Source organism: Saccostrea echinata, unplaced genomic scaffold (assembly GCF_033153115.1).
Source record: "Saccostrea echinata isolate AGI-Se365-2 ecotype Australia unplaced genomic scaffold, CSIRO_AGI_Sech_v1 ptg000002l, whole genome shotgun sequence".
Lineage (NCBI taxonomy): Eukaryota > Metazoa > Mollusca > Bivalvia > Ostreida > Ostreidae > Saccostrea > Saccostrea echinata.
In genome coordinates this window covers 20201192-20226680 of record NW_026889751.1, presented here as the reverse complement: position 1 = coordinate 20226680, position 25489 = coordinate 20201192, and the positions used below count along the sequence as shown (strand labels likewise).

Below are 25489 nucleotides of genomic sequence, written 5' to 3'. Positions count from 1 at the left end.
ACACACAGAGCTAAATCTGAATTTAAAAAGTAAATTTCACGCTAATAATGGTAATAATCAGGTCCTCAGGAAGACATTTCATTGAGGGGAGGGGGTAGGGTGCAAAAACCAAACATTTTCAGTTTGGGTGGACACTACCAAGCAAAAATTCCTTGACCAGTTGACAAGCAAAAATTATCATATGGCCATGAATAATAATTGTCGTGATAATATATGAGTAGCTACATTTTTTCTTAAAGGAAGAGAATTATGACCTATATATTTTCGTAATTTAGAGAGAGAGAGAGAGAGAGAGAGATTTAAGTTGAAGCTACAGAGTATACCGTTTGATGTCAATACTGTCAGAGTATTCAAGAACTATCTTCTGTAAGAACTCAATCATGCGCATGTATGCAACAGTGCAATGCTTTAAAATCAAATGCCTGAATAAATACAAACATTATACATGTACATCGCGAGAAAACGTGTCGAACGCAATTCACCCTGGACTTCAACAATGGATCGACGTAGCAATTAACATGTCGAGAATAATGCACCCTATAGTAAACTCCATTTATCGAAAAAACCCATAGCATACTCCATTTGTTGAAAGTAAAATCACAGAAAAAGATAACGTGCTCAACTATTACGTATAATCCAGAAGATTGGTATTAATTCCCGTTACAGTGAATTAGTCCGTGCTTATCAAAAGCGCTGAAGCATGCCTAGTCCGTGCTATCAGCTTACTTTGATCGGGGAAAATGTCAAAATGGAAATTTTTCAGGCATCGATGAATCAAACAGAGTCACCGATCGAGAAATTAAAGTACAGGTAGGTCACGTCCTCTCTTCAATTGTTTTCTTCAAAAATTTTGATGTAGCAATAACCACCGTCTATGCATCAAAATTACCTAATGCGTGCAATATTTAAAAGTTAAAAATATAGATAAACGTGCATTTTATACCATATTATCCCCTTAAAAGCTCAAAAAGTGGAGCTTCCGGTCAGTTCCGGGAGAAACCCCCCCCCCTCCCTTTCGACCACATTATTTTCACATTTGATTTAGTAAGGCTCCACATTTTTTTTTAGCGGAAATTCGTTTGATCATTCCAACAAAAAAAATTGTGGTAAAACTTAAGATTTTATATAAGCCTTAATTTTCTCTTCATTGTAAATTGTGGAAAACTTACAAACTGTACAAAATACACGAGATTCTCGTCTCTGGTCCCTATTATTCATGAAAATTACACATACATGCTTTATTTCTAGTGCGTGATCTTTTTGAAACCAAAATTAATGCAATTGACGAGGGCCAAGGGTAGTAATCGCAGCTATGGAGAGAGCATAGAAAATGCGTTTAAAAATTATTAACAAGGAAAAAAAATCATTTTTAATTACATTGTTTTTTAATTAGGAAAATATCTTTGATAAACCAGCCAATATATATATATATATATATATATATATATATATATATATATATATATATATATATATATATATATATATATATATATATATATATATATATATATATACTGAAGCTTATTAATTACATGTAACCTCTAGGACATGACTTTCTCCATATAATAGTTAGTTACCGCATTTGAACAAAGTTCTTTTCAGGACGTTTACAGTGAAAAAATTTGCAATTTTAAGTTATTGCCATTCTAACATTTGGATTTTTACATGTATGTGGAGGCGGCCTTATAAATTCAAAGTCTAATGTTATTTAAAGGTTTATTTTTTTTTTCTAAATATATAAACTACATGTAGTTGACTACAAATTATCTGAAGAAAGAGAAAGAAAAAATAAATGGCATGAGAACAAACAAACAAATCGATTCTTGGAGCATATTTAAAGTTAAATAAAAAATATCACATTAATTTTTTTTTTTGGAAATTACACAGAATTCAAACTTATCAAAGTAAACCGAATGAGATGTAGATCGGGAATTCATGAAAGAAACTGAGAGCTTAATTTCCAAGTTACAGGTATTTCAAAAACACCCAACCAACCACAGAGAGAGAGAGAGAGAGAGAGAGAGAGAGAGAGAAATAATTGAATAATTGGCTCTACAAGAAGTACTGAACATTGAACGCCATAAATACTCGGGTTGATGAGATTTGATGACAAAAGCACGTGTATCTCAAAACTTAAAGCTATAGGAAAAAAGATAAATCAACTCTTTATGTCGACTAAGTTCAATAAATGTTGACTTTTAACTCCTTTATTATGTTTTAAAGTTTTATGTTTAAAGGCAGAAATATCGATAATGAATTATCATTGATTTGCACGTTCCGTTAAGCTACACTTAAATGACACCACGAGAGTGTATCAGCCTTCGCCATTGTAAAAAAAAAATGTCTTCTTTCGCTAGAGAGGTACGTACTGAAAATTATCTTGAATGATTTAAATATGTCAAATATATTTCAGTGCTTATATTTCAGTGATGAAAAATATAAATGCATTATTCCCGAACTACTAAGATCGAAGATTAAGTAATTAATTAATTTAATTTTTAAACCCCCTTTTTTGGTATATATGTCTTTAAAAATATCCATCAACACATAATTTCAAGGTAAGGGCATGATTAATTTACTTGTACACATATTACATTTACAATTTGAAAATAACAAAATATTGCACTAAATGTAAGCCTAGGGGTCTGAATTTTTCAAGATAGGGTAGGGTACTAGTGGTCATATACCATTCTGTGAAATTAATCTCAAGTTTCGGAGATCCGTCCCACGAGTTTTTAATACATGTAATATAAATGGCAAAATTTGAGTGTGTCAGTGTTGTATTAAAGCATATCATGAAAATATTTAAAATAAAATATACTATGAATATGGTTTTCAATATTAAACTTTTGACTTGTCTTGTAATGAAAAAAAAATCCGTGATTTATAAACAAAATTGTATCAAAAATTATTTAACTCTGAATTTTTTTCATTATTAACCAACCATTGAAGAAATCCATGGTATCGGAAAAGCCTCCTAGCCGGGCACTAAGCAGTGCTAATAGTACCCTACACCGATCCCGCCAGCGGGCAGACATCGACCCGGAAACGGAAGAGGAGTTGTTGTTCCTGTCCCGACCCGTCACTCACGAGGACCCCCTCAGGGACGACCCCCTCAAAGAGGACCCTGAAAACTTTAGGTTGGAACTAAGTAAGGAACACGGCTTTAAATTTTTACTCATATGACGTTATTTTGTTCCCCTTATTACTGCAATTTCAGTTTGCGAGGTGGGGGAGGGGGGGGGGGGGTTAAAACTAACAAATTCAACTGGGGCACAACCTTTCAAAAAAAAAAATCAGGCCTTATTATTGAGAGGACACAACCCTAAGTTAGCTTCATTTCCTAGCGTATAGTATATCCTGGATTTTTTTTTTTTTTTGGGGGGGGGGGGTTACATCACATGCCCGTCTTCCGGTTCCTACGGGTCGGGACTGCATGTACATCTTTATAGGTGAGAATGGTGTTGCAGAAGTTGGAAAATAACTGAGTTGTTATGTTTTTAAAGTAATTATGTTATATTAGTCATAATAGTAGCTGTTGTGGTTAGTATGTATAAAAGTCCCTCTGTTCACCAATATAAAATTTTGCTTTAACGCTTACGATTTTCCAAAAGAAATTCAATTCATGATTAAATTGCACATAATTTCAACTTACCTTGCCGAGCAAAATTTGACAGAAACGACCTTTTAATTTGACAATGCACAGGCCTTCAATATTTTTTTTTATACATGTCGGTCAGATCAAAGCGATCTGAAGGCCTGCGGACAATGTTATAAATTAAAGAATAATTTCAGTGAGAGTTATCTCTCTTATATTACATGTATCAAAGGGTTGATGAAACCTTAATAGCAAACATACACGTATACAGTGCCTCGTTTTTAATGACCACAAAAAACCCTATATGCATAAAATTAATAAACAATAAATTGATCAATTTTAGCCCCTGTTCGAGCTTTGGAGCCTCATGAGGTCAGACAGGAGATCTATAGACGAGAATGTAGGAAACTGAACGTGATTCCGCTCAGCAGTTACCTCAGAAACCCCATCAGGAATGTGTTGGTGGTACCTCATAGCGGACTGGGCCCAAGAGGCGCCATGGCGCTGGCGGCGCCACTAATGGTAAAGTATTGTCTGTTTGACATATACACTTCATACAGTAGAAATCTGAAATACTATATCATATATTCTATATTAAAAGAAAGCTACTTTATTTCTGTATTACCAAATGCATGGCATGTAGGAACCAAAAGGAAGGGGGGGGGGACTGCTTGTCAAGAAATTTTTGGTAGTTGATAGTACCCCCCCCCCAACTGAAAATGTATAGTTGTGCCCCCTCCCCCAAATTGAAATTGCTTCCTACGAGCCTGATATGTATTCATATGAGAAATATCGACAGACTGGTCTCTCTAACATTGATCTATTGAGACCATCCATGCCCTGTATCATTACATGTAATATACATTGTAAATTGAACAAGGTATTCCATATTCTTTTGTGCTTGTTTTTTATTACAATTCATGTAATCCCCATACTTACAGTTGGACCACAATATAGTTTATCTGGACATCGCAGGAAACAATATCGGACCGCTGGGTCTAGAACATATGGTGGAAGCATTTCTAGAGACGTTATCTATCACACACTTGGTAAGGTTGGTTTTAAAATTGTCCATTGTATTTTTCAAATTTCAAAAAGTCAAACGAGGACTCTCTAATATGTGTGCACATGTCATGAAGTGGTCGGGGCATATACATGTAGTGCTACCCCTTTCCGTCCACCATTCAGTAATACATGTACTTAGTTTTCCAGAATTATTTTGCTGTGCTCGTAGATAATGAACTCATTTTTGGTAGGTGTTTTTATATTGATGACTTACAAAGCAACTATGAGTTTCAGGTCGATTGACCCATTTTCTAAAAAAATTATTGCACTTAGATTTTGAAAATTTCTTATTATTCAGAGATTTTGGGACTTTTTTTAATGTGTTTGAAGTTGATCACTATTTTACGCATCTAAAGTATGCCGTGGTATTCATAATTCAAGAAAACAAAAGCAGCAATGTGATATTTTATTTTTATCTAATACTTTCAAATATTAAAAAAAAAACTGTTCAGCGGGGGCATTCGTGTCACATTGACACATCTAGTTATTTTACAGAATCTATCGGATAATGAGCTAGGCAGCGATGGAGCTAAAACTATTTGCAACACCATAAGTAAACAGTCTATATTTGAGTGCTTGGAATTGTCCAGTAAGTTTTCTTGACACAATCTTAATTTGTTCATGCAGTCTTGCTCTTTTGTCAACTATGGGTATCATTCAGGATTTTGTATTTGATTGGTCCTCAGATAACGGATTCAAAGATGAAGATTCGATTTTATTTGCTGATGCCATTGAGGTTAGATAGTTGACAATTGCCATGATAAAATTCCTTGTATTCATGAATATAGATCAAGGAAACAAATGCAGTTCATAACTTTTTTCTATATTTATAGAAGTCTAAGAGTTTACGAGAAGTCATTCTGTCTCACAATCACTTTGCAGAGAAGGCTGGATTTGAATTCGGAAGAGCTCTAGGTCTTTAACCTTAACATCCATATTTAGTTCCGTATATTTAAGAATTAAGAAAATTGTGTTCCTAAATTGCGAAAAGAAATTCACCAACATAAATTGTATAATGTTAAAATTAAACGTAATTTGATTTCTAGCAAACAACGACAGACTTGAAGCCTTTGATATCAGTTGGAATCACATTAATGGAAGGTCTGCCGAAGCTTTTGCAAAAGGTGTAAAGGTACATCCAGATTTATTTTCCACTCCATATCTTTATTCATACGTAAAGAAGTTCCATATTGATCATGATGGACCATTTTGATGAATTTCTCTTCAATTTTCATGATACAGAAGAATGTTGGGTTGAAGCGACTTGACATAAGTTTTAACGGGTTCGGACCAAATGGTTGTAAGGCATTGGCTGCAGCGCTGTTGAAGAATCGGACCTTGCAGGAATTGGACATGTCCCACAACAGAATGGTGGACGAGGATATAGCGGTCCTAGCAGGAAGTCTGATGTCCAACGATACCCTTAAGAGTCTTGTGGTGTGTGAATATCCCGTAAAACGGGTTATTTGTATTTGAGCGACTGGCAAATTTTGTGATTTTATTCAAAAAGCAATCTCTTAGCAGCATTTACAATTTATATTTTAGAGATTTTAGGAAAAACTCTATTTATTTTCTCAGAAAAATTGAATGTTTGTGATTAAATTGTCAGCGATACTTATTTTTACCGTTGCTAGGACCATCGATTTCCCTAATAATGCCAATATTCCCGTAATGACACGGCACTTCTTCATTGGCTGTTTATTCTGTTATTTTAACATGACTGTCACTGTAAGAATTAGAGGAAGTAAAAAAAAAAAACAACAAACAAATGTTGCTTTCATCTAAAGCTATGGTCCCGTACCAGTAAAACTTTGTTGCATTCTGAAACAGCCAAATTTTAGATGAGTATAAGTGAGAAATATGCTTTTCTAAGTGAATACCTAGTACGTACATCCGATACATGTACGTATGGAACGCCAAATTAACATAATATTCAAATATTTTCAACCTATCTTCAAATAATTGTACTTATCTTCAAATAATTGAACCAAACTCCAAATGAATTGAAGAGAGGTACAATTGAATTAAAGATAGGTCTAATTGAATTAAAGATAGCTGTAAATAATTATACCCATCTCTAAATAATGAAACCTAGGTTTAAATAAATTACACCCATCTTTAATGGAATTACACCTATATATCTTCAATTCAATTAAAGATATAGGTTCAATTGAATTATACATGTACCTATCTTCAATTCATTTGAAGATATGTACAATTGATTTAAAATTATACAATTGATTTAAAGATAGGTACAGTTGAAACATATCCACAAATTAAAGGATTTGAAGATAGGTACAATTCAATTATACTTAGGTTCAATTCATTTTGTGTTATTGAAAATAAAGCTCCCTCTAACAGCGACTTGAACATGGAGGGAACCGAACAAAGCATTTTTATCGGGAGTAGTTGTTATTGTCAGTATCATTATAATTAAAGATAGGTTCAATTCAATTGCACCTACATGTATCTTTAAATCAATTATACATATCTTTAATTCGTGGCATTTGAATTATCTTCAAATCAATTGTAACTATCTTCAGATCAATTGTACCTATCTTCAAATGAATTCAAGATAGGAATAATTGAATTAAACCTATCTTTAATTCATTTAGAGATAGGTACAATTGATTTGAAGATAGGTACAATTGATTTGAAGATATGTATAATTAATTGATTGAAGATAGGTTCAAATATTTGAATATATGTTACATGTAAATTGGCGTTCCATACTATGAAGATACGCAACAATACTGCTTTATGATGAATAGCATTGCATTTCTGCGTAAATACAGGGTACAACGCTATCTAGGCTTTACAGATTAATTGCTCCACGATGATATGCATCAGAGTTATGAAACCGTCAAGGCTTAATGAAGACAACAACCTCAATGTTGTGAAACTGTCAATGCTAAAATAAGACCTCGCTGATTTGTTTTTTTCGTGACAGGTGGGGGATAATCTTTTGACGCATGAGTCTTCTCTTCACATTCTGAGAAGTATAGAAGATCCCAAATCAGTCACTGTTCTTGAAAAAGTTGACCTCAAGGTACAATTAAAAAAAAGGAAAAATATTTCAAATTCCAAATATTTAAAAAAATTATACTTACTATTCTGTGGACCATTTCATGAAATAAATCTTATGTTAAACAGAATGTCTGTGTAGATCAGGAATTTGTGCATCTCCTCAACGAAGTAAAGGAAATCAAATCCATAGAAATAAAACATGGCAGGATCATGCAAGTTGGGAAACCAAGAAGACGAAGAAGGCGAAGAAAACCGAAGCTGAAGCCCGAGGTTCAAACAGAGAAAACCGACCTTTCTACTAAAGAGTCGCCAGCTGAACATGACAAAGCACAAGAGAATGCGTCAAACGAAGCAGTGAATAAACTCATTACAGACATTCATTTGACTGATAAAGACAGTGTTGGTCACATAAAGGACGAAAGAAAAATGGAACAAATACCTCCCCTTGCACCACCCCCAGGAGGAATAGTCAGGGAGTCCATGATTCTGGGACCGGAAGTGGTCAACAAAAAAGTCAGCTAGAATTCGAAATAAACATTTCGGTCACCTCCTTTTTTATTTGTTGATTATGTAAGGAATCTTGTTGATTAAGCAATAGATGGAAAGAGAGACTGTACTTTTGAAAGTAAATATTCTCGTTCATTTTTCAATCAATAGGTGTAAAAAAAAGTAAGAGTAATCCTGTACAAAGAGAGATATTCCTGACTACCTTAAAGTTGCAAGTCTATTACTTCTGCTCCTTCACAGATAATATACATTTGCATTTAATTCTTCAAGAATTACTGGTTTTCTGAAACGATGTCGTAAACATGTATTTATTTATTTATTTTAAAAAAATCACATGTATCAAAATATATAAGAACATACATAGATTAGCCTTTTATTAGATCTCATGTGAATGTTACGTACAAGAAAACAAGATCTATCTTAGAAAAATAATGTACGCCATTTGATATTGTTAAATTTCATCAAAGAATTGAATTAAAGCACGTTAAATTGCTCTCTCAAAGTAATTTGTATTTATCTTTCATCATTATATCTCTGTACGTGTGTGAATGGATATCATTCTAACCAAAAAATCTATAAATGGCCCAGATTAAAAAAAAACCCACTGTGATCCAAAGTTAAGCTTAATGTCAGTAATGTTGGTGCACCACATCCTGTGGTGTTTTGTACCGGTACTACAGTCATACAAATATCAATTGTGTCTCTTTGAATTATTATATAAATATTCCTACATGTACATGTATAAACATCATCCTCATATAAAATCATGTATTTTGCCTTAGTATTGATAGGTCGTATCGCATGTGTCGAATGACTGAACGAAAAAATCTGTTTAAAGTGATTAATATATCATGTATATCAAATAATATATTCATGGGAAAAGATGAAAAAAAGTTTTGACACGTTTATACATTGCCTAACATGATAAAAAGTCAATGCTATTGAATCCAGTCTTCAAAATGTAAAATCGTAAAAGTTTGTATACTTTGACACAGAAATCATATACAAATGTGCTTAACGATATACAACAACTAACACAAGGCCAAGATGTAAAATAAACATGTGAAAGACTATATAGGTCTTCTTTTCTATATCTGTCAGATCTAGTTATTCTCATTTTAGTTACAACTTTCTTCCTTAACATTTATGGCTTACGCGTGCTTCGTTAACTTGAGTATGTTATACCAAATTTAGTGCTAACTTAACGTTGTTGTACTGTACGTCTTTCGTAAGATCGTTGAGGTTACTGTGATTGTCGTCTTTTGATTTATGGAAGGAAAGTGATGGCGGCACTGCCTCTTCCGGTTTTTGCTGAGTCTCCGCGTACATGTCCTGCTTGTTCCTGCTCAGTTGGACATCTTCTTCTTCGTTATAGTTCGGCATTGGAAGTCTGGCTCGAAAAGGAAACGGAATATCCTCTTGCTGACTTTCCTCGGCAGAGTTGTTCTGGTCCACAGTGGGTTCCGAGTTTTCGGACTCCGATTCTGATTCTGATGACGAAGATGATCTAATGGAGTCTTTGTTCCCGTTTTCAATTTTTCTGATCAGCCAGTACATGCTGTTTTTGCCCTAAAATAAAGTTTTGCATATATATGAATGTGAAATCAGTGTTGTTGCTTCATGAGGAGCATGCATTGTTGCTGTATAAAGTTTTCCAACAGGAGAAAATCGAAAAACCGACCTTTTTTAAACTGTAGGCTCTTGGATCTTACCTGTTTGTTTCTCTTTTTCAAGATGTAGTTCCCAGTCCTCTCTAGCGCTGTATAGGTTCCATGGCTAATATTTATTCTGTTCGCTAGAAAATTATTCAACATTTAAAAATTTAAAGTTGAAACAAAACACACACACAAATCGAACAAGTCCTCATAAAATATTTGCTCACCCGTGCTGTAGAACATCATTCTTGCTGCGTTGTTAACCGTTTCACCAACCACACAGTAACGCGGCATCACGGTATTGACAATACCTGCCACACAAGGCCCTAAAACAAAATCCTACCGTCATCGAAGGTTCAAGCAAAACTATTGGGCATCGGAAATGCTATGTTTATTTTTTTACATACCTGAGTTAATCCCAATCCTGACTTGAACAATGCGATCCTCGTTTACGATGAACTGCCGTTTACTGATCAAGTCGATTAACTGGAGAGCGAAATTTGCAACTTCTGTCACGTGGTACTTATTTCTGTCAGGTAGCCCTGAAGAAGAGAAACCAAAAAAATTAATGAAATGGAACCTTATTTTTCCTTCGTATGCAGTTAAAACAGAATGTGAAGAAAGTTTAAATACAAACCTGATAAAGCCATGTAACAATCATTAAGAGTTTCTAATTTGTACATATTATAGGACTCCGACAGTTTATCAATGGCTTCGTATAGGGTATTCAGCAAATCGACAATCTGCAGTGCCGAACATTCTAATGACATCTTATAGAAGCCACACACATCAGAGGCCATAACTGTGACTACTTTGAAGTATTCGGGTTTGATGTTCTTGCTATGTTTAACTTGGTCGGCAATAGGTTTTGGTATCATCTGATATAGAAGAGAGTCAGTTCTCGCTTTTTCTCTTGCCAACTCTTTCGTCTTATCAATCAAGGTTAGAGCATATTTATGGAAAACGGATGTGACGTACTCAGTCATATAGATGACAAATGGACACATTAGGATGACCACCACGAGAAGAGTGGCACTAACGGCTAAATCAGTCTGGACTTTTTCAATTACGGTATCAAGAATCGCCAGAATTTCCTCTCCAAGATCTTGTTGAACATCAAGTAAGGTATCGAGATACATTGTCATATTATCAAACCACCAACGAGCTTTCTGCATTTCCGGTAAAGTGTTATTGCCGTCTTTTACATTGTGTAAGATTTCTGATCGAAAAGAATCTATAATGTCTGTTAAGTTATTTCCGGCCTCGCTTACAACATACGAGTACAATAACCGAACACGATCGGAATACAACTGAGCAGTCTTGTAATACGCCCGGAAGTTGTGTACCCTACTGTAATACATCTGGTAGTAAAAATGGTTCTCAAATCCTCCATTGGCATAGAACATAGTCCCTAAAGCCCTTTCCACTCCTACGTCTTCCTTTGCACTCGTCAACTTCTGATATGCAACGAGTGTTTTCCATACGACGGCAAATTTCGATTCGTTAATCGAGTCGTACAACCAAACGATGACAACTTTGATGATGCGAGTGTAGAAGTCGATTTCATCTTGAATGTACACCTCGGAAGGAGTCAGAGATTGTCGTCTACGGTTAAGATGTTGAACCAAATTGGCGCGTGTTGAAAACTCCGTCCTGTCGAGTTTATCCAAGTTTCCAGGCCAAACCGGAAGTCTTGTTATCGCCTTGTCAGTTGCAATGTACTCTGCCAGAAGAAAAGTTTTGGTTTCTGGACGAAGAGCGCTAAGGTATAAAACACTCATATCCCGTTCCTTCTGCAAGTGGTGGACCAGCTTTCCAAGTTCGACACTGTATACCAAAGCTTTCCTGGTCTTTTCATAAAAAAGAAAGGTATGATTACAAATGAAGACAAATAAAAAAATATTTCCTGTTTTGATTTTGAACTCTCGAAGGAATGATTCAAACTTGAACATAACTTATTTTTTCCTTAAGTAGAGTATATATACAAGCAACAAATGTACGTGTATTTAATTTTTGAAATGCTAGTTTCTTCATTGCATAGTGAATGTAGGTTGTACTGATTAGTGCATAAACCAAATCGTTTGGTCAACTCACTGCCTCGTTTTCGCTTTTGAGTGATATGGTGTCTGAAAGCATATACACACTGTAAGACCACACGCCTAGTACTGGTAGTACGGTCAGACATAACATCTTAATCAGCTGAATCTTCTTGTCCGAATCCGTCAACGGCGGGGCGTTACAGCAGATACCTTCAGTTGAAGAAAATAAAATAAAATGTTATTTTTCCACAACATGTTGAAGTGTTATTTTTAAAAAGTTGAAGATTTCAGTTAAATATACCTCGACTAAATGCAGTATGTTTGCTTGGGTTATCTATTTCTGGTAAGAACACCATCTTTCCTGCATCGTCATCAACATATATATTTCTCGCCTTCGGCGTCGCCATGATCGCCTTCGGCGATACTTTAGATTTATCGCTGCTCATCTACAATAAAAAGACTTTACACCTAAAAATATGAACGTGAAAAAATAATTGTAAATTCACTTCATTCTAAAATGAATGACAGCTTTTGCCGAAGTTAAACTATTTACCATTTTTAATTTCTTATAAAGGTAAACATTTGTTTTGAAGATCGATGGCGTTGTATACTCATTTTTTCAATACGAATTTATAATTATGTAGTGTAGATCGAACATATAATGCTGTTATAATATTTTTTGCTATTGCTTTCTGCTTAAAAAATCAAAGCAATGCAGTTTTAATGAAAAAATGTTATAATCGAGATTTGACATTATACGGTAATAAGATACGTCTATTCGGATTGGGTGAAAGTCATTTAATAAGAGGTAATGAATATATTTAAGTCAACGATCTTTTTGTACAGCTGTACATGTGTCATTTTACATTTCCATGCACTGTAACAATTAAGACAAAAGGTAATCATTTTAATGAAGAAACAGAACATTTTAAAATTATATATTAAAAGGATTTACTTCTTAAAATTTCTATTCGTAAATATTATACATTCTGCTTTGTTCTCGTACAAAACATAATATGAAATGTAATCATTGTATTTTTACATATTGATTGTAAGTAAATATTGCTCTATAACTTCGCAACCAATCAACAATTAATGGAAAATAATTCTTAAAATTTTATAAATTGGTCGATCAAAGAGAGAGAGAGAGAGAGAGAGAGAGAGAGAGAGAGAGAGAGAGAGAGAGAACATTACAAGGAAACATTTCCTTAAAACAAATACAACTTAAAAATTGATTACTTAAAATCGTGATTTCAGATTTCAGAGTTTGATGCATTGTGTAAATTTTGTTAAGTGTTTTCTAACAATAAATGAAGAGACAAAATCATTTAAAACGCACACAAAAAAGTAAAAAAAAAAATTTAAAAAAAAAATTAAAAATTAATAAATAGAATAATTAAAACAAACAAACAACAAAAAAAAAATAATGATAAAAAAATGAAAAGAAAAAAAAAATCAGACAACACACAAAAAAGGAGACAACACAGAACAAAAATCCACATAAAATCATTTTTTTTTTTTACCCTTCAGTTTCCTAAATTTTAGACTTTACCAAAAATAAATAAATAAATAAATAAATAAAAAAATAAAATAAATGAATAAATAAATAGTTGAGGATAAGATTTTTTTAAAAAATTTTTTTATATATCCGTTCATTTATAGATTTTGGGACAATAAAACGAGAACGAGGGGAAAAAAACTTTTAAAAGCCGTTCTGTTTCAATTGAACTCACCGTAAGCGTACAACGTACTTAAACACATGCATTGCTGTACTTGCAAAGGAAATGAATCTCAACTTTAAGTTTCGCATTGAAATCATACTTACATAATCGAGAACACAACGCCAAAATCCAACTTATTTTAACATTTTCCAAGATGGCTGTACATCAAAATTCCGGAGAGAGAAAGGTTTGTTTTTTTCTGTTACCATGACAATAAACTGTTTCGCAACAACTGCCAAAATGAGGTGCTAAATGACTGTGGACGATTAGAACCGAATCTGTCCGGTGTTTGGGTCGATTGATGCAAATTGCTTCGATAACGTTTACAAATAATTGATAAAATTTATTCATTTGATTTAGCACGATCTATCTAGAGTGCAAGTCATGGACATGGTATTTTTAAAGCTGAATTTTAAGCTTTTCTAACTAAATTTATTTTTTGTGACAATTAGGTAACCAACCCCCAAGTGGTATGAATAGAAAGTTAAACAAATGATCTGATGACTGCTTCCGAACGAAAACTAGGTCTGAGGCAAAGAAAAAACTTTGTGTACTCGTCTGTGTTTTGGTAATGAAAGATCTGAACCACAACAACACGAGACAATTTACCACATTGTAATTGACATATCAGTCCTAAATCCTTGCATCATACAGATATTTTTCCCAAATGAAAGCAAGTGTAAAATTGTTACCATATACATTGTATAATTAATGGTTAAAATCATATAAAAATGAAGATTAAGTTTACATTAATAAATAAACTTTTGTTTAAAAATATATCATTAATGTATGACTATGAATATAACCATACGAGCCAAAATTACCAGTATATATATACCCAAAATACCAAATACCCATATAAGGTCTATAAGATGATATTACCAAATTGACTAAAATGGAAATTGCCTAATCCGAATTTTCTCTATTTTTCTTAAAATTTTAAGATATTTTAGTTATTTTTATATGCTTCCTATATTTAAATTTTTCTTATTTTCACATATGGTAAAGTTGTCACATAAAGATACAAAATGATATAAAAACAAAAGGTTTTGACCGTTTACTAAGAGAGAAAAAACACTTTTTTACGGATGGCTCAAATCTGAACTTAGATTGGAAGCTTTTAAAAGCTAACATAATTGTAGTTTGTGTGGAAAATCATATTTATTCGATATATTTTAAAACTTTAGTCCCTTGTTATTAATTTAACTTACATTTAAAAATTAATTCAAAAAAAAAAAAAAAAAAAAAAAAAAAAAAAAAAAATGGAAAAAAAAAATAGTTCCTGCTAGATTTCAAACTCAGTTTACCATTTCTATCTAAAGTTGTACAATTGTGATGAGGAAAGAAAAATATTATCTTTTAAATCTCTTACATCTAAATATATAAAACATATAAGCAAATATACTTTCAATATTTCATCTAGTTAGAAACCAAACTAGAATCCCTCCATAAAACAAAATATTTTTGGTACACCACTTACAAATAAAGAGAGATGCCAATCCCAAAAGAGTATCTTGCATTTCAAAGGTTTGTATTTGTCGATTTTAATTTGTGCTTGTTTTTTTATGTCATAAACTCAAAACCAATCAGTCCGCGGACGCTAAACATAGAAAAAACTTGGAATGGCCTAAAATGCTTGTTCTCCTACAAATAGCATATTCCTACACTTCAGGAGCATAGAATTTGCTATTTTTAGAGTTTGTTGTCAATTTTTTTCTGTATCTACACGCATAGTTTAATTAAAAATCAAAACAAAAATTGGAGTCAATCTGCTTCCTTTTTGGTGCTACGGTACATTTAATATGACCTTATTGCACTGTAATTCTTGTAAGTCTTTAACATAAAGCATTTTTACGTAGTTTTCCTTTAATGTTTTTCATCTATTAATGTCTGATCAAATACAGTCTCATTCTACCTTGAATAGACACATAAAATTGTGACAAAGAAAAAAGTTTTAAATTGCTTTGCATAATCAATTATTTGAACATATTGCAACCCCCCTCCAAATATGTTTTACTTAAAGCGACACAGTGAAGCAAAAAGGGGAACTGAAAAAATTCCTCCACCTCATTGTACCCGTGGGCAGAAAAGTTGAAGTTACCATGGTCTCAAGTCCAAAAAATGATTATCGGTCCGGTAGACCGAGGATTTTCATATATACATGTACATGTATTCTTCAAAAAAGATCACCAGAACATTTTCTTCACCTTTGTGTGCTCCAGTTCAAAGTTGTTAAAAAGTTTTACGCTAATAATAAAAGTCGCGGTACCTTGACATTGACAATTACAACTAAGATACGGTATAGATACAACCTTTTGTTTTCCCGGCACTTATATTTTGCAGTCTTGCTTTACAATGCAGTTGAGTTTGTCAAAACTTCGCAATAATATATTCAATAATATATTTTTCATTAATCTTTTGCTTTATGATATAAATATCTTGAAATAAACACATGATTTTAATTCAATATGCATATTTAGCAAACAAAAAGATTATTTGTGAGATTTTACTGAATTCAAACAGAATGGGCAGTGTTATCTTACACATTCAGAAAGGAAAATTAAGAATGAATGTCCAAGATGTAAGCTTTTCGATATAAATAAAAAAGGTTAATCTAAACCTAAAATTAGGGTTATTTTTCTGGACTTTCACAATATAGTTGCTATATTAGTCAGATTATGATAATAGAATTCGAAATAGTTAATATGCATGTTTAAATCGGGACCAATAGAAACTATCTCATTGTACATAATAACTCTGTGTGCAGCCTGCATGGAAAAATAGAAATCCAAACTTAACCTACTATAAATACTTTGATTGATTGATTGTATGTTGTTTAACGTCCCTCTCGAGAATTTTTCACTCATATGGAGACGCCACCATTTGCCGGTGGAGAGCTGCGAATTTTGTCCTATACTCGGCACTTACGGCCATTGAGCAGTAAGGGATCTTTTTCGTGCCAGCACCTACTGCGACACGGGACCTCGGTTTATACGGTCTCATCCGAAGGACCGGTCTCCACGTCCCACAGTGAGATTCGAACCCGCGACGTAAGGATCAACTCCTTACTTCGCGACTCTAGAGCAGACGCTCTAACCACTGCGCCACGCGGCGACTAAATACTTTGAAAAATAAAAATGGATCATTTTCTTCTATGAAAATATTTCCTCCTAAAATAAAGTTCCTTACTTAAGGTGGCCGACTTGGGGTTTTATGGCACAATGCTTCATGCAACATAGTAAAATCAAGCTTATTCACACTTTTAAAGCAACTATTTTCACAAAATTTTTCAAATCAAAAAAAGAAAAAAAAAATTAAAAGATCATAAGAAAATCTTATAACAATTTTAAAAAAAACCCTGATTTTTAACAATTTTTCAACTGATAGGAAGATGGACGTCGTAATAATGTGCTTGTGACGTTATGATAAAATGAAGTTCTTTAACGGGGGGGGGGGGGGTTCATAAAAATGTTATTAAAGAAAGAGTATAAAACATATGCTCTTGAAATTTCAAACACAGGAATTTGAAAATCTCAAAATCATTTCTTGATATTTTCGTATGAATCATTAACATCTGTCATTTAATTTAATTTATATTCGGTAATTTAAAACTTTTTTCTTGTTCACAATTTTAATATGTACATTCAAGACTGTACTTGGCCTTATGATTTTAATGGATGAAAAATATTTGAGGAAATCCAATGTTCACTATAGTATACTATTGTTAACTATAGTGAAACAATTAAAACTATAGTTAATTTTAGTGATAATTTTGACACTTTGATTTAGTACAATGATAACTTTGAAAACTTTGATTTATTATAGTGGTCACTATAACACTATAATTGTAAAGAAACTTTGATTTACTATAGTGATCACTATGACACTATAGTTGTAACAACAATTTGATTAACTATACTGATTACTTTGACACTATAGTGATAATTTTGATAACTTTTGAAATACTATAGTTAATACAATGAAAACTTTGACCTATAGTTATCACTCAAATGTACTTGATATATTTTCATATACATGTATATAAGTTGACGACTTGGACGACACACTTAAGTTATGCAGAGCAGCAAATTGATGTTATTGCCCTACATCAAAGATTGAAATCGGCTATACAAGGAAAAAAGTAGCATACGTTGAACTTCCTTTCATTATATTAAAGTAGCAAGCTCTACAAGAAATAGAAACAGACGGAAATAGTCCCTACACAAAAGCATGACCTATTTTAAAGAAAAAAAAAGAAATTCCTACTAACTCTTCAAAATGTTTTCACTGCACAAATATGCTATTGCAAGCAATATCATGTCCCGAGCTGATCCAAAGGTTGCATTATTGGAGTTGGAGGCAGAGTAAGCAAATGCAAATAAATATAGCACAAGAAATCGCAAGACGGCGTACCTGAACAATGTCAATACACAACTGCCAAGTGACAAACTTTTTTATCTTCCCAAAAGAAAGAGGAAACTGTTACCAGTTTACTCCCTCGTTCTTTTCATGATAGCCCATCGATTTCATTTTTTTTTTGGTAGAAAACACTTTGACAGATGCTATGAACAATCCTTTAAAGTTTAAAAATGACAAAAAGGTAAGGATAACGAAGAGTGATTGATCTAAAGAAAAAACCAAGAAACAGGAGCAGTTACTGAGAAAAATGAAATTTAAAACATGCATATCTCATCTGCTTCCATGGAAACGGTGGCAATTTTGAAAATTTCACATGTAAATGGAACATATAGAGCTGGTGATTATCATCTCTGTGAAGTTTCATTAGGATTCTCCCAGCCATTTGCGAGAACATTTGCGGACAAAATTTTAGGTCTAGCAATAACAATAGGTCACCTGACGTCGTTTGTTTCACGAAATTAAACACGATAGAAATGCAGCTTGAATTTTTGCAGCAAAGAAAAAGAAAAAAAAAGAAAGAAAGAAAACTATGTCTATAAGACACTTCAAAAATAAGTAGAAAAGATAAACTAAAAAGGAGATCTCACAAGACAATTCTCAAAGAAATAGAGGTATTCTGAACAGTTGGATAGAATTCCCAAGAAGGGAAATGTCTCAATCTTCTATAACTCTATCATACCTAGAATCTGGTCAATAATGGGAAGAAGGTAGTAACATTATCCAGAGTCTCAAAAACGAACAGGTGTTGGACACCTTACCTTTCGGAGGGATAAAATTCCCTGTGGAGGAGAACGTGAATATTCCTGATGATTGGAGTTGGGTACTTGTCAAACTATCAGAAAAGAGGTACATCAATTTGTGACAACTGGGACGCACCACTGCTTCAAAGGATAAATGCAGTCTGGGACCAAAAATGCTGGCTTTGGACAAGAATGTTTATGTGTAAACGGTTTGATTTTAACATGCTATTCAAAAAGGATCTGGAGTATTCCATCAGATTTCAGATCAATAAAGAATTCTATAAAGGATTCACACATACATAATGTAAATTGATCCATGTAGAACCTGGAAAGCATCCTTCCCTGCTAATTTTAGAAAAGAATAACATCGTCCATTCCGACCTTCCTTGCAAAGATATGTTTAATGTAAATCATATACGGTACCAATTTTGATGCACCAGATTATGTCTCTTCAGTGATGCTCATTCCGAGACGTTGGAAATCCAAAATATTTAAAAAAAAAAAAAAAGGCTGAAGGGCTGAAAAGGATGCCCAAAACTGGAGCCAAATATGTCATAGGATCGGAGCTATGCATGAGGGAGATAATCGTTAATTTTGACATAAATTTCTAAAATTTACTACAGCAATTATTATATCCCATATTTTCAAGCTATTACCGATGTACTTAGCTACTGGGCTATATATTAACCCATGAGGAAAATATTGTACATTGCGTCAGGGGATTGAAGAGATTGCCTCTTATGAGAGCATTTGTCGCTTTTCTTATTGCTATCAGGATAGTCAACAACACGTCAGCACAGAAGACACGCAAATGAATTCTGTAAAACGAAATTCAGCACCTAAATTTGGAAAGAAGCTAAAAATAGAGAAAAAAAAGATATTGAAGAACACTCTTTTACCTAAATAAAATGTGTAGTTACATGTAGCTCTTCAAAGAAAACATTAAGGCTGGCAAAAGGAAAACAATGCAATGCTTTCCTAATATATATTTAACCAATGTGGAGAGGTAGAGCATGACTAGCACAACAGTCTGAACCCTGAACGCTAATCAAGGTGAAGTAGTTGCTGCTTCTTTATGGGTCACAGACCTTGAGAAATACGTTTTTCTAACGTAAAAATTATCCATGTTTATATGTTACATTGTATCACTCTCTGAAAAAAACTTTAGTGTAAGATAGCCAAATACCATCAGCAACTCCAAGTTGTGGCAGAGATCAATGCAAAGTCATAGCTTTATACATCCCGAATTTTCAATCAATAGATAATAAGAACAGACAGAAATGAAGACATCAAAATCAACATGGAGAGAAAAGGCAAGGGAAATCCAGTGTAGAGAAATTAACATATGTATCTTAGAGCAATAGGAAGCGACATTAAATAGTGCCAAGGACTCGCAATTATTGGATGTCTCTTCAACGCCCTTGGTCCCTTTTATATGCAGAAGTGTAAGTCATTAAACAAGACATCTACTCAAGTATGAACATTCGAAATTACAAAACAACAGCCTTGGATAGGTTTCATTTGTTTATTTTAATCAAATTACAAAAACAAAGAGAAGGATTTATATTTACAAACCCCTCTGTGTTGTATTATTCTTTTCTTCCAATTTCTTTAAATTGCTATTTTCTTTTATAATAAAATAGTATTTAAGGTTAAGAAACCAATAAAGTAAATTATACCAGAGTAAAAGTTCCGTGGAAACCAAGCAACTGATTAAGCAAAAATACTTAAATTTGAAATTGGACGTTGTTTGATTTTTAAAACAGACATTTCATGTACATTTACATGCACTGTCATTTTGTTGATAAAAGGAATTCGTGGACGAATAGCCTACTACGCTGAAATACGTGTACTACATGTAGTAAGCAGATCGGTCACGATTACCCTTACGTGGTACATGTTTATAATAGATCAATGTGTACAACAATACAATGATCTAGTAAACGTACACTTTATCAATCAACAATTTCTTTGTTAACTAACACAAATGCTAGAACAAATTTTATAAATGCTAAAACATGTAAAATAAAATTTAAATCAGTGTTAAAAGAATCAAACACAAATAGCATTTTACACATATTAATGAAGCATCTTAGAAAAATGCACCCATTTTCACTTGTTTTCTTCTTTTTCTCCGTTTTCCTCCGTTAGTTGGAAGGTATTTGGCAAAACACGAGCAACTTTGTCAAGTTTCTCAGAAATAAGCGCCCTCAAGCCTGTTTTCTCTTTCTCTGTTTTCTCTTCAGTTTTTATTGAAGACTCATGTGGCGTATTTCCATGCTGTTGCGAATAATTCAAGGTCACAGCAGCCTGACGACCCGGAAGTGGTAGAGAAAGAGCAGAACGCAGGTGCGGATCCGTGAATTGAGTAATCTCCCCAGGTAGTTCTTCTATCGGTGCATCAACCTCGTCGGCGGATTCCGAGTCAGTGAGATGGAAGGATCCGCCTTCCTCGGACTTTTTCTTTCCAATCAGCCAATATGTTACCATCTCTCCTTTACCCTGAAATTTCCATATTCTACCTAATTAAAAAACAGGAGTCTATGCATTTGTGAAAAAGAAAGTAGATTTTTTTGGTTGCGTTTTTCTTACCTTGACAAGAACCGTTCCTCTTTTTCTGACAACGAATCCCCCAATCTTATGGAGAGCTGTGTATGTAGACTGGCTTATGTTGATTCTGTTTGCTGTCAATGCAACAAAAAAATGAATATTTCCGTTGGACAAACAGTCATTCAAGAAATTTCAATTATCAAGAGTCTTAAAGAGGCTAATGAAAAATGTTTTTGGACTTTTGGAAAATGATTTCATATAAAAACGTACATAAAAAGTCATCTAGTTAGTTTTCAATACAGGGTACAAGTAATATTTTCCCAGTGAAAATGTTCAAAGAAAATTGAAGTATTAGTAAATAGAAACCACTGTTGTTTACTTACACCGGGAATTTACGTACAGTGTACAAATGATGTATTCAGTTACTTTATCTTGGTCTAATATGATGGAAAGCGTAATTTAATCTTTCACAGTTGTGTCATACATTGTATATTTCTTTTAATATACTTCTAAAGGCAAATCACTCTAACTGCATAAAACTACTATAAAAATACTACCCTTCAGTGTTTATAACCTCCTTAAGAACCCTAACTTACGTAAGCTGATTGACTTCATTCTAGAAGCTGTGTTCACGGTATCACCAAACAAACAATAACGTGGCAAGATGGAACCCACTATACCTGCCATACATGGACCTAGGACAGAAATAAATTTTGATTATAAAAGAAATAGAATTTTATCATGAAAGTCTCCATTTCATTCATAAAAGTCTCCAAACTGATGAATATATGTGCTTCCAGGAAGCATCACTGGTTTTCTTAATACTAACCCGAGTTCACTCCAATTCTCAGTTCTATCCTTCTATCGCCAAGAATTGTAAACTGCTTGTGCTTTGTTAGAGCCAGAAGATCTAAAGCAAATGTTGCAATTTCTCCGGCATGTTTGTCCTTATTCCGATTTGGCAAACCTGAGGAAAAGAATCTCAAAATACATAATGATTGTACCAACTGAAAACACACATTTTCAATGTGTTCGAAAAACAAATCTGAAAGTACCTGAGGCAACCATATAACAGTCGTTAATTGTCTCCACTTTGTAAACGTCATAGTCGTCTAAAAGGTCGTCGATGGTAACGTAAATCGTGTTGAGGAGCTGTACGATATCCATCGGTGATGAAGTGGTGGATATGGAGGCAAATCCACAAATGTCGGAGAAGAATATTGTCACTGATTTAAAATACTCGGCATCAATATGAACGCACTTTTTTAATTTGTCGGCTACCTGTTTAGGAACCATCTGATAAAGTAATGAGTCTGTCACTTTTTTCTCCAAACTCAGTTCTTTTGTTTTGTCCACAAGGGTTAAGGCGTACTTCTGAATGACACTAGTCAAGTTTTCTGTGACGAAGATAATCAGTGGACACATTAGGATAACCACCACGAGAAATATTGCACTTACTGCCAAGTCCCTTGTAGCGTTCTCTAAGACACTGTCCAACACAAACAGAATCTCGTTACCCAGGTCCTGCTGAATGTCCAGCAAGGTATCGAGATACAACGTCATATTGTCAAACCACCATCTTGCTTTTGCCAAATTTGCCTGTGTATTGTTGATACCTTGGACGTGTTGTTGAATCTCGAATCTGTAGCTGTCGATGATTTCGGTGACATTATTGCCCGCGGAGGCTACGTTCACAGTGTAGAGATCAACAACACGTTTGGAATACCTTCTCGCCGTTTTGTAATATGCTCGAAAATTGTGTACTCTGTTATTGTACATTTCGAAATATGCGTGATTTTCGAATCCTCCATTTGCGTAATACACCGTACCTAAAGCTCTCTCAACACCCACCGCCTCCTTGGCGCTGGTTAGTTTCTGATAAGCTACCAATGTCTTCCATACCAATGCAAATTTGGACTCGTTGATGGAATTGTACATCCAAATGATGACTACTTCAATGATACTTGAGTAAAATTCTATTTCATCTTGAAGGCTGTACCTAGTGGGACTCAAAACCTGCCGACGACGAGAAAGATACTGTTGTAAATTTTCCCGAGTGTCGAATTTTTCTCTTTCCAGTTCGTCGAGGTTTCCGGGCCACCTTGAAAGTTTGCTTATGGCTTGGTCAGTCTCGATGTACTCGGCCAGTAAGAATGTCCTTGTTTGTGGACCCAGGGCACTGAGGTATAGCACGCTCATGTCACGTTCTTTCTGTAGATGGTGGACCAACTTACCCAGCTCGACGCTGAACTCCAAAGCACTTCTTGTCTGTTTTAGAAGATAATAATTCTTTTCATGAACAAATACCTATTAGCTTACCGTCACTATGAATTATTCTGTTTCCAAAAAAGATTTAAATAAAGGAAATCGGTAGAAGTTTCAAAACTTATTGATGTAGAGAAATAACTTGCCGACTCGTTCTCGTTTTTGGCCTCAATAATGTCTGCCAGGGTGTATACTGTATAAGCCCAGAGTCCTAGGATAGGCAACACGGTAAGACACAACATCTTAATTAACTGGAGCTTCTTACCAGAGTCCGTCAGCGGCTCGTCACGGCAAATTCCTGCCAGGAAAATTAATACTTTTTTTACTCGAACCTTCCAGACGTCATATCAAACCTTCCGTTTACTTCTGAGTTACGTTGTGTGCAGAAGAATAAATTAAGATTCTGTCATGTTGTAAATTTTGAATTTTCCGGATGGCAGTGAATACAAAATTTACGTGACAGTTCATATCAGATATATTTCTAGAAATAAACTAACAGTTCCAATACGTAACTAATATAAAACACAGAACGAGTGTACATACCTCGACCAATGATTGAAGGCTGTGTGACCTCCAAAACTTCCCCAATGTTGATGGAACTGGCCAGAGATTTGACATCACAGGGTAAGGTTTTCTGTTTCTCGTGGGTCTGTTTAGTGAACACAGAAAATAATCACATCTTTTAATGAAAAAGGTATAGATATCGAACAGTGATCGATCTCCAAATATCTACAAACAATACATATATGTGAACAGGAAATAAAACATGGACCCTCGGAAATTCCAGAGGTGGGATCAGGTACCTTGGAGGAATAAGCGTCCCCTATTCTATTAATTATCTACAAGACAATATGGTTCTTTGATGGAATTAAAGAAAAGAAAATGTAATTGGGGTCACTTTGCTAAACATTTTAGTGAAAAAGATTTAGATAGTTACTTACTCTATTTGCTTTTATCTTATCGATAATTCTATACATTATGAGGCCGAATCTTCTCTAGCGCCCAATCTGAAGCAAAATTATAATTATTTTCTCACAAAACATAACGGATTTACTAGTACTACATAGACAAATACATGTAAGCTAATGATATACATGTAAACTATATTTGATTCTTCCAAATGATTGAATTAAATAAAATATTTTAAATTAATAAATGTAAAATAATAGCAAACTTACCTTATACATTTGTTAAAAAAGGAATAAAAGCTCAGAATATAAATTGTTCGAGAGAGATCAACAAAAATGTGGAGCCATGACAATACACGATAATAATTAGGCGCAAATGAGCGGTATTAGCGTCATCTTAGCGCCCCATTACCGACCTTAAAAAAATCTGTTGTCAGGTGTTTGTCCGCAAACAAAAGTCGATATAGAGTACTGTTACCGATTGATTTACATTATTTGTGATAATGTAATAATAATTTTAAAAAGAATTTAGCATTTCTTTTATTTTAGATATCTTGTTGTATTTTCAAATTAAAAAATAAAAAATTAAACTGTCTGGGGACTTCTTAGAAATATCATCCTTTTCTACTGACTTTATAATGAAATGTTTCCAGTAGTTTCCAGTATTCATTTGCCGTTTACAAAGTTAGGAGTCTACAAACTATTCCATACCAGTCTGGATGAGATGCATATCATGTCCCATTACCGGCTTCATTAAACGTACGTAATTTAAACATAATTGGACGATCAAACAAAAAAAAGATTAAGGAAAATTTGTAGACAGACGGACGGACGGACAAACAGACAATTTTATTTTCCTAATTTCAGTAGCACTCCATTCTTTATCTTCTTAGAATTTTCGGTTTTTTTTAGTAATTTATTTGTGATGACCAACTGAGTTTTGTCCCTTAAAGTTTTTGTGTGAATATATTTAAGGATGGAATAATATGAAC

At 33.8% G+C, this 25489-nt stretch overlaps 3 protein-coding genes across 3 annotated transcripts; 1 reads left to right on the top strand and 2 right to left on the bottom strand.

The window, feature by feature from the left end:
• The first annotated feature begins 2959 nt into the window (after positions 1–2959).
• LOC133201235 (leucine-rich repeat-containing protein 74B-like) lies at positions 2960–8397 on the top strand. Its single transcript, XM_061337029.1, has 10 exons — positions 2960–3154; positions 3945–4123; positions 4543–4650; positions 5162–5255; positions 5353–5402; positions 5500–5581; positions 5713–5798; positions 5909–6103; positions 7617–7715; positions 7820–8397. Exons 1-10 carry the CDS (start codon positions 2962–2964, stop codon positions 8213–8215), a joined length of 1482 nt encoding a protein of 493 aa, XP_061193013.1. The 5' UTR covers positions 2960–2961; the 3' UTR covers positions 8216–8397.
• Positions 8398–9327: 930 nt separating this feature from the next.
• LOC133201226 (uncharacterized) lies at positions 9328–12327 on the bottom strand. Its single transcript, XM_061337021.1, has 7 exons — positions 12196–12327; positions 11950–12104; positions 10493–11705; positions 10263–10397; positions 10083–10181; positions 9913–9995; positions 9328–9769 (listed from the first exon to the last, which is right to left on the bottom strand). Exons 1-7 carry the CDS (start codon positions 12299–12301, stop codon positions 9380–9382), a joined length of 2181 nt encoding a protein of 726 aa, XP_061193005.1. The 5' UTR covers positions 12302–12327; the 3' UTR covers positions 9328–9379.
• An 8559-nt stretch (positions 12328–20886) lies between these two features.
• On the bottom strand, positions 20887–24597 carry LOC133174026 (soluble guanylate cyclase 88E-like). The gene is made up of 8 exons (XM_061309071.1): positions 24531–24597; positions 24133–24238; positions 23736–23887; positions 22380–23592; positions 22154–22291; positions 21921–22019; positions 21367–21458; positions 20887–21276 (listed from the first exon to the last, which is right to left on the bottom strand). The coding sequence occupies exons 1-8, from the start codon at positions 24564–24566 to the stop codon at positions 20887–20889; spliced, it is 2226 nt and encodes a 741-aa protein (XP_061165055.1). The 5' UTR covers positions 24567–24597.
• Positions 24598–25489: the final 892 nt, after the last annotated feature.

Coding starts and splice junctions, on each gene's coding strand:
- LOC133174026 (XM_061309071.1), bottom strand. CDS start 24,566: ATGTATAGAATTATCGATAAGATAAAAGCAAATAGA. Junction 24,239..24,530: donor ATAAGATAAAAGCAAATAGA/GTAAGTAACTAT, acceptor TTCACTAAACAG/ACCCACGAGAAACAGAAAAC. Junction 22,292..22,379: donor CTGTTATATGGTTGCCTCAG/GTACTTTCAGAT, acceptor TCTTTTCCTCAG/GTTTGCCAAATCGGAATAAG.
- LOC133201226 (XM_061337021.1), bottom strand. CDS start 12,301: ATGGCGACGCCGAAGGCGAGAAATATATATGTTGATGACGATGCAGGA. Junction 12,105..12,195: donor ACATACTGCATTTAGTCGAG/GTATATTTAACT, acceptor CTTCAACTGAAG/GTATCTGCTGTAACGCCCCG. Junction 10,182..10,262: donor CAGGATTGGGATTAACTCAG/GTATGTAAAAAA, acceptor ATTTTGTTTTAG/GGCCTTGTGTGGCAGGTATT.
- LOC133201235 (XM_061337029.1), top strand. CDS start 2,962: ATGGTATCGGAAAAGCCTCCTAGCCGGGCACTAAGCAGTGCTAATAGT. Junction 3,155..3,944: donor AAACTTTAGGTTGGAACTAA/GTAAGGAACACG, acceptor GATCAATTTTAG/CCCCTGTTCGAGCTTTGGAG. Junction 7,716..7,819: donor TTGAAAAAGTTGACCTCAAG/GTACAATTAAAA, acceptor TATGTTAAACAG/AATGTCTGTGTAGATCAGGA.